The sequence below is a fragment of the Lithobates pipiens genome, unplaced genomic scaffold (assembly GCF_037356315.1).
Source record: "Lithobates pipiens isolate NorthernLeopardFrog02 unplaced genomic scaffold, aLitPip1_a1.2 Scaffold_22, whole genome shotgun sequence".
Taxonomy (NCBI): Eukaryota; Metazoa; Chordata; class Amphibia; order Anura; family Ranidae; genus Lithobates; species Lithobates pipiens.
This window is the reverse complement of record NW_027507784.1, coordinates 75,744,520-75,754,262: the sequence shown is the minus strand read 5'-3', so window position 1 is coordinate 75,754,262 and position 9,743 is coordinate 75,744,520. Positions and strand designations below refer to the sequence as shown.

General features: G+C 43.7%; 1 protein-coding gene across 1 annotated transcript; it reads left to right on the top strand.

Moving 5' to 3' along the window:
- Positions 1-2,058: 2,058 nt before the first annotated feature.
- Positions 2,059-8,219, top strand: LOC143923837 (uncharacterized). The gene is made up of 2 exons (XM_077447756.1): positions 2,059-2,240; positions 6,109-8,219. Exon 2 carries the CDS (start codon positions 6,504-6,506, stop codon positions 8,028-8,030), a length of 1,527 nt encoding a protein of 508 aa, XP_077303882.1. The 5' UTR covers positions 2,059-2,240; positions 6,109-6,503; the 3' UTR covers positions 8,031-8,219.
- The last annotated feature ends 1,524 nt before the right edge of the window (positions 8,220-9,743 follow it).

Below are 9,743 nucleotides of genomic sequence, written 5' to 3'. Positions count from 1 at the left end.
CCGGACAAGGGGGAGGGGCTGTGTGTGACGGCACGGCCGGGAACACACAGCTATTGAAATGAAAGCTGTGATGTTCCCAGCGCTGTGACCACACAGGCAGTGGAGGCTGCTCTCCTCTCCTCTTCACAGGCTGGCTGCAGTATGGGGGCACACTCTGGCTGCAGTATGGGGGCACACTCTGGCTGCAGTATAGGGGCACACTCTGGCTGCAGTATGGGGGCACGCTCTGGGGGCACACTCTGGCTGCAGTATAGGAGCGCAGTATGGGGGCACACTTTGGCTGCAGTATGGGGGCACACTCTGGCTGCAGTATGGGGGCATACTCTGGCTGCAGTATGGGGGCACACTCTGGCTGCAGTATGTGGGCACACTCTGGCTGCAGTATGGGGGCACACTCTGGCTGCAGTATGGGGGCACACTCTGGGGGAGCAGTATGGGGGCACACTCTGGCTGCAGTATGGGGGCACACTCTGGCTGCAGTATGCGGGCACACTCTGCCTGCAGTATGGGGGCATACCTCCTGTACCACGTCCTCTGTCTCTGATGTTCTCCTGCACCATGTCCCCAGTCCCTGACCATCTCCTGTACCATGTCCCCAGTCCCTGACCATCTCCTGTACCATGTCCCCAGTCCCTGACCATCTCCTGTACCATGTCCCCTGTCCCTGACCATCTCCTGTACAATGTCCCCAGTCCCTGACCATCTCCTGTACCATGTCCCCAGTCCCTGACCATCTCCTGTACCATGTCCCCAGTCACTGACCATCTCCTGTACCATGTCCCCAGTCCCTGACCATCTCCTGTACCATGTCCCCAGTCCCTGACCATCTCCTGTACCATGTCTCCAGTCTCTGACCATCTCCTGTATAAAAATATTTTTTTTAAATATGTTTTGGTATCGGTGCTGTTTCGGTATCGGTTTTGGTTTTCGGCCTAGTGTATTTTTAATTTTCGGTATCGGTTTCGGCACCAAAAAAACCCATTCGGTGCACCCCTAAGAAATACATTATGTTTTTCTTTTTTCTAGATCTACCTGGCATTCCAAATTATTATATATATATGGATTCATTGTCTTGCTGAAGTGTCCACCATCATTTCATCTTCATCATCCAGGTAGATGGCAGACGATTATTATAAAGGATGTCTTGGTACATTTTTCCATTCATCCTTCCTTCAATGACATGAAGTTTGTCAGTACCGTATGCTGAAAAACAGCCCCACACCATGATGTTCCCACCTCCAAACTTCACCGTTGGTATGGAGGTGTTTTTTTGGGGTGATGTGAAGTGCCATTTGACCACCAAACATGGTGTTTATTATGGCATCCAAAGAGTTAAATTTTGGTCTCATCTGACCAGACTATATTCTTCCATTATTTCACAGGCTTGTCTAAATGATGTGCAGCAAACTTTAAACAAGCTTTAACATGCTTTTTCTTCAGCAATTGGGTCTTGCGTAGTGAGCGTGCATACAGGTCATGGCGGTTGAGTGCATTACTTATTGTTTTCTTTGAAACAATTGTACCTGCTATTTCCAGGTCTTTCTGAAGCTCTCCACAAGTGGTCCTTGGCTCTTGGACAACTCTTCTGATAATTCTTTTAATTCCTCTGTCAGAAATATTGCAAGGAGCAAGGTGGTCATGACTGGTTTATAGTGAAATTATGTTCTTTCTACTTCTGGATTATGGCCCCAACAGTACTGACTGGTATAAGGGAATACTTATTAAGGTTGCCAAAAGATATACGGTACTAGGTTAAAGGTCTAAGATAATATGCTTAGGCGTGCATTTCACTAAGTTCAGAATTAAGATGCAAGATGTTGACATATTAGGATGCATCTGTCTGCGGTAAGAGGTACAAAGCTAAGATAGGACTGGTTACGCAAGAATATGGTCAGTCAGCAGATGTTGAAATGACGAAATAACTATCAGAAGACTGTATTTCACCTTTGACTTAGATAATGTCATGAGTTTAAGAAAAATGTCGATGTATGTATGAATTACCTGATTGGTTAAACCACAGGGCTGTCCTTCTGTTCAAACTAAATAAAATTGTTGTGTGTGCTTCAATAGGCACATTCATTATTCACGTACAATAGCGTGTATGTGTAATGTTTTGTCCACCGGTGAAAGGGACCTCCGCTCTTCAATCCTAGCCTAGGCTACCAGGGGTTACTTACAGAAGACGAGCAACCTAACAGTTTTGGTACCAGCAAAGTGGGGTTCGTCTCGTCTTGCGACAGGTAAGTCACTTTACTCTTTTTTACCTGATTGGTGAATGGTGTAAACACTTACTCTGTCCGGGCGGCCGCTACGAACTTAGTTTAAAATTAAAAGAAGTAACTGTGCCTTCGCGATGGACTAGGCTGGTCACTCGGGAGGTGAAAAGGGCTCGCAAGGAATTTATAGGTTTAGGGGAGTCCGACTAGGTTGGTCTGACTTAAAACTATTGGTGATAGTATTTTTAACACGGGAAGTAGTAGATTACGCCCGTGACAAAGGGATTGGTGGAGTGGACGCCCATTTGAAAAAATTTTTTTTTTTAAAAAAAAAAAGTGCACTATAAATTGATAAATGTATTGCAATACGGTTATGTCATGTCTTAAAGTATATTAAGAATATGTCTGTTTCTCTCTAGGTACGTGTGTAAGTATATAGAGTATAAGTTTTAATATAGAGTATAAGGAAAATAATTGTTGTTGTTTAAATGAGTGCAGAATATGAGGAGCCCTCTTGTAGTGACATAGCATCCGCCTGCCCCCATTGCACGTTAGGTCTACTCTTCCTAAGAATAGATGACAAGTGGATTTGACTGACCACCAGACCAGGGGGGTTCTCTTGCAGACTTGGTGTAAGAGGGGTAAATACCGCCACCAGGAAAAATTTACCCTTCATCATATATTAAGGGTAAATCTTCATAGTTTTATATAAGTCCATCTGCCCCAAAAAAGATCAGGGATCCTACTCCCAGACCAGAGACCGGATTGTTGGACAAACCGGGTGTTATCACCTGTGTCCTGCCACTAGACACACACTGCCCAGACTACTAGATGGGGAATACTGCAGCAACCCAAGCTATGGCCACCCCATCACCCTATGAATTTGTCAGTAATATGATCCCTGGCCCCCAGGTAGAACCATTTTGGACACAAGTTCGGGAAAGGTGTCACCAATTGGGAATCCATGACCCAGGACCCCAAGGTCCTTGTTCAGAGGAAGACTGGCAAGAAGTCAGTAAAATTTGTCAGGTACATAAGCATTCTTATCCTCCCTGCAAAGGGGCTGACCCACAATACATGAAGGATTGTTTCTGTGCATGGAACAAATGCCTTGGAAAATATAGGCAATTGTGGACAGCAAGGACATTGGAAATCCCAGTGCCCTTATAGGACTGGACAGATTAGAGCAAGAGGCAGAGGCAGGGGATTTAACCCCCAGACCCGCCCACAGTATCCCCGTTATCTGCCATACCAGAACCCTCGTCAACCACTACCCCAATATCCTACACAGCCACAAATAATGCACCGAGGGAAACTCTGTTGGTATTAATGGGACACCTGTCACCCATCCCATCACTCCACCACTGACTGTAGCCACTCCAGAAGGACAGAAATTATGTACCCAAACTTTTGCCGTCTTGTCCTCATGCCCTGTGCCCCGTATGGGACGGGACCTCTTGGCACAACTGTGTATTACCATTAAGTTTAATAAAGAAGGTTCCCTTACCGCTAGTTCACCATTATGTGACTTACATGGCCCTAAGCGACATGCACACAGAGGGTTCCCAAAAAGACATGCACACAGGAGTTTCTTTCTAATGATACCTTCCTCCCTTGACCATCACTCAATTTGGGCAGAAAACAAAGGTAGTGTGGGCTTTATTAATTGCACACCATATGCACCCCAAATGCGGTCAGATGCAGGGATACAATATCAAAAACAGTATCCCCTACCCCCAGAGAAAGTCAAAGGCATCTCCCCTCAAATTAATGATTACATATCAAAAGGTATCCTGAGACCAATCATCAGTCCCTGGAACACACCCATTTACCCTGTAAAGAAGGCCAGTGGCGAGTGGAGACTCGTCCAAGACCTCAGAGCAGTAAACAAACAAGTGATTCCCCTCCCACCCCTAGTCTCAGACATCACTTTTATTTTCTCATGCATACCGGCAGACTCTCTATGCTACACAGTAATTGATTTAGCGAATGCTTTCTTTAGCATTCCCATTGCAGAGGAAGCCCAACCTATGTTTGCTTTCTCCTGGGCCGGGGGCCAACTAACCTGGCAAGGGTATGTAGACAGTCCAGCCGCCTTCTCTATGGTACTCAACGAGACTGTCAAGTCTTGGACATCTGAGCGAGGGTCGGTACTGATACAGTATGTGGACGACCTGCTCCTGTGCAGTCGAACTGCTGAAGATTGTGCGGTCGATTCAACATCACTGTTACAACACCTAGCTCACGCCGGGCATCTAGCCTCAAGGAAGAAAATACAATGGTGCCAGCCACAGGTAGAATACCTAGGGTGCATTCTAAAGGAAGGGACAAGGCTAGTGTCCCCCAAACGTGCCGCAGCCCTTCGAGCTCTCAGTCCCCCAAAAGACAAGGCCGCCCTACTCTCATTTTTGGGTGCAATTGTATATTGCCGCCAATGGATCCCTGACTGTTCTCATTGTGATAGTATCCTAAGAGAGGCTACTGGCTCGACAGCCCCTAAATTAATAGATTGGACTGAAGACAGACTACAAGCTTTTCAAGCTCTATTAAACAGTCTGTCAAATGCTCCCGCCCTAGGGTTGGTAGACTATGGTAAAGCTTTTCAACTATACTGTGTAGTCTCGGGGACCTCTTTTGCCGCCGTGCTAACACAACAGCATGGAACAGGCTACCGCCCTGTCTCCTACCTATCTAAAAAAAACTCCCCATCCAAGTACAGGGAATGCCATTCTGTCTCCAAAATCTTGCTGCCTGTGCAATGGCTGTACAAGATGCAAACAAATTAGTGCTAGGTCACCCATTGACTCTCTATACCACTCATTCAGTCACGCATCTTATTCAGAACATGAATACCCAACATATGACCTCGCAAAGACTTAGTGGTTATGAGATAACACTGATGAACACTGATAACCTCACACTCAAATATGTGCCTGCCAGCAACCCCGCTGTGCGCCTTTTGCATTCCATGTTGCGTTTACCACATGACCCAGACATTATACATGACTGTTCGGAAAAGGTTGCTGCTATTACCAGTCCCAGACCGGATCTCACTGACACCCCTATCTCAGGTGCAGAGGATGTTTTCGTTGACGGTAGCTGCTCACGTCCCTCTGACTCCACCTTTTTAACCGGTTATGCAGTTGTTCAACTACCAGACATCGTACTGGAGGCAAAATCATTACCTCCTTCTTCAGCCCAGGTAGCAGAGTTAGAAGCCCTCACTAGGGCCTGCATTCTATTCACCGGTAAAGAGGTGAACGTCTACACAGACAGTAGATATGCTTTTGGAGTGGTGCATGATTTTGGTGTGATATGGGCCAATAGAGGTTTTAAAACAGCAGACAACAAAATAATTGCCAACTCCACACAGATTAGTGCTCTCCTCCAAGCCATTCTTCTTCCAAAAAAGGTAGCCATAATTAAAGTAAAGGCACACTCCTCTGACAGCAGTCGTGTTTCAAAAGGGAATGCTCTTGCTGACAGAGAAGCTAAAAGAGCTGCTGCCTTTTCCCCTAACCCACCTGCCCCCCAATGTTTTTCAAGGAACACTTCGCAGCACCTAACTTTAAAACTGTCATAGCACAGATGCAATCAATGGCCACAGAAGATGATGTCCATTTTTGGACAAAGGAAGGATTGACCAAAGACCCTGAAGGTCTTTGGTCAAAAGAGGGGAAGATCCACATGCAAGAACACCACATGCAAGAACAAAACTATCACCCTTTGAGGTCCTCATGGGAATCCCCGCAAACATAGAATTACCCCCATTAGACCAAGACACTGATATTGACATTTATTCCCAACAGGAAATGTACGTGAAAAATCTGGTAAGTATGCTCCACGAAATAAACGAACAAGTTTCTGTCACCTTTTTTCCCTCTTCCCACAGAACCAACGCATCCCTTCATCCCTGGGGATAAAGTGCTGATCAAACAATTAGCACAAAGAAAGAGTATCGGACCGGCTTTCTCAGGACCATGGAAGGTGGAAAAGGTATCCAGGACCGCAGTGTTAACAGACCTAGGAAACACCTGGATCCATGCCAGCCGTCTTAAAAAGTGTCCCCAGCTTCCCTCGACTCCAGAGCCCCTGGCAGTGACAGAGAGCAGCAACTCCCAAGAACAAGATCTACAAGAAGTTCAGAGAGGCATAGAACAAATTTCCCTGGAAGATCCCACACCCCCTCAAAAGGACAAAACAGAGCCAACAACTGCCGGGATGAGAAACGAAGAAGAAGAACAGAACTCTTAGATAACAAATAATCAGAACTTTAAAAAAACAAAGATGCTTTCTCCATCAGTGTCAGGGAAGGCTGTATGCCTTTGGGGTAGTCTGGTACTATTTGTATTCCTGCCCACATGGTTTATAGCCAACTGTATATATCATCCAGAAGATTTAGGTTTATTAAAAGGGATATGTGGACCACCTAAGATGAATAATACCCCCGGCCAAAGACATAGTAGAAGTATTGTACCCGTTAATGAGTCACCTAAGGGACTGACTAACAAGATGTTACTACTAAAATTCAAATATAGCTATGCTCAAAAATCTGGTTTTGAGAAATGCTGGATTTGCAGCAAGCTACATCCCAGTACAGCTAGAATCCCTCTCATGGCAGTCCCCTTGAATTTTACCCCCCTCCTTAATGGAACACCCCCTATCGTCCTAACGAATGTTACTAGGACCCGTCCAAATAAAACCCTCACTTTCCAAATTATAGGTAGAAGCCACTTCCCAGACTGGTGTTTCCGACTGGGAAACACCACAGATGGAGCCGAGGTTTGCAAACAAGCAAAACTTAACATTTCAATGACATCATTTAACAGTCCTTCTTTCTTCCATACTTCAGATCCCACCCTAAATGCCACCTTTTTAGACTTTCTTAGCTCCAGTACCAAGACTACAATACACCAATTAATGTCAATTCTGGTGCTCTCTGGCCTTTCTGATACTCTTAGGAACGTGTTCCATAAACGACCCCTAGCTCTAGGAAATACCATATATATATGCTGCGGCAAACTCTGTCACCCCTGGATCCCAACCAAACCCCAGGGGTGGTGTTACCTTGCAGCCCTGGTTCCTATTATGGGGGTATTAGGGGATAACAAGGGAAGTCACCTCCTTGAAGCCAGCATGCATCCTAGATATCCCCTTAGACACCGTAATAAACGAGAATTGTTTTTAGGAAAAGATATGGCCTGGGCATGGTTCCCTTCCTGGACAGGGTGGGGAATTGACCTAATGAAAAGATTAAATAATTACACTGGCATAATTGATGAGATTCTGGAGGAAAATTCTGATGACATAACCAAACTAAATCTAGAAACTAGGGCAATTAGGAAGCAACTAGAACTACATGAGTTGGCTATAGAAAGTATGAGTGCAGCCCTTACTGGCCTCTGTGAGACTACTGAGGATTATGAGTGCTGTACCTGGATTCATAATACCAGCATCGAAGTCCCAGACTACTATGACGTTATTGCCCAACACAGGGAAGAGGTAAATAAACTACAGAAAGAGGCAAGGAACATAGGAAAAAACTGGGATCCCTTCTCGAGCAGTTTTAGTTTTGGGGGATTAATATCTTGGCTCCGAAATGCTGCCATGACAATTGTCACTGTGATTCTCTTCATTCTATTTTTATATGCCTGTTATAAGATAATCAAATGTTTATGTAAAAAGGGAAACACGGTCGCTCCGAAGGATCTGAAACTCACTTCCATTGTTAAGGATCCAACGGTATGGTATAGAAACCAAGAGCACAAGGGTTCGGAGTATGAAGCCTGTGCTATTAAATTAGAAAAGGAATGATCATTATGTAAATCACAGAATGATCAAAGGAAGGATTATAAGGGAATACTTATTAAGGTTGCCAAAAGATATACGGTACTAGGTTAAAGGTCTAAGATAATATGCTTAGGCGTGCATTTCACTAAGTTCAGAATTAAGATGCAAGATGTTGACATATTAGGATGCATCTGTCTGCGGTAAGAGGTACAAAGCTAAGATAGGACTGGTTACGCAAGAATATGGTCAGTCAGCAGATGTTGAAATGACGAAATAACTATCAGAAGACTGTATTTCACCTTTGACTTAGATAATGTCATGAGTTTAAGAAAAATGTCGATGTATGTATGAATTACCTGATTGGTTAAACCACAGGGCTGTCCTTCTGTTCAAACTAAATAAAATTGTTGTGTGTGCTTCAATAGGCACATTCATTATTCACGTACAATAGCGTGTATGTGTAATGTTTTGTCCACCGGTGAAAGGGACCTCCGCTCTTCAATCCTAGCCTAGGCTACCAGGGGTTACTTACAGAAGACGAGCAACCTAACAACTGGAACATTCAGAAGTTTAGAAATCCTTCTGTGACCAATGTCATCAGTATATTTTTCAACAATAAAGTTGGGAAGGCCTTGAGAGAGCTCTTTGCTTTTGCATATCATGAGATATTTCTTGTGTGAAACCTTGGTAATAAGACATCTTTTTATAGGCCATGAGTTGAGACTGAACCAGTCGACATTAATTTGCACTGACAAGGGGCAGGATTGCTTTCTAACTACTGATAGATTTCAGCTGGTGTCTTAACTTTCCTTGCCTTTTTGCATCTCCCTTTCTTCATGTGTTCAATATTTTTTCTAGTGTCATTCCATTTTATTACACATAACCTAATTTTTGAATGTATTTGTTTTGGTTTCTTTGTACGCATGGATTGCATAGATTGTTACCAAAATGTGGTGAAAATTTGATGTCAATAGCACCTTTAGCCTGCGTTCACACTGACAACAGATTAGGAATCACGTGTCAGTCCGATTTCAGGAGCGATTTCAGAGACATCTGTGCGGGTCCCTGCACAGATGTCTAACCAAATTGCACCCCGAAGTCGCCAAAAGTAGTATAGCAACTACTTTTGGAAATTTGTACGGCGGCCTGCAAAGTAGGCGCCGCACTGATTCCGACAGTGCCATTGCCGGCAATAGCTGCCGATTTGGCATTTGATTTGACATTTCAAATCACAAGCCAAATCTCACCAATGTGAACCTAGGCTAACATATATATTTACCTAGAAAAATGGTGACATGTTCAATACTTACTTCACACTTTATATTTAATTTTATATATATATATATATATATATATATATATATATATATATATATATATATATATATTTATTTCTTTACTTAAACTGAAAAAAAAAATACATTCTGTGATATAAATTGTTCAGGATGGTTTGTGTTGGATTGATTTGAAGAATTGTTAACGTTGTTTCAGAGTCATGCCTTTATCGGTTCCACATCCAATTTGCGTTCAGGTGGAAATAGTCCATGGACGTATAATATAGCCTTTCCTGTAACCCCTGTGTAAGGAGATTCCATAATACATTGCATTATTGATTGTTGATTCTGATTATTGCTTTTACCCTGAAGATATAAGTTCAGGATTGCTTATCTGCTTAAGTGATTTAAAGAAACTTTTCTTGATACAATTTAGAGAATCTAATCCAATCTCATGACAGTA

Bases quoted from the DNA above. Each gene is read 5' to 3' on its own strand.
- LOC143923837 (XM_077447756.1), top strand. From the start codon at position 6,504: ATGCTTTCTCCATCAGTGTCAGGGAAGGCTGTATGCCTTTGGGGTAGT.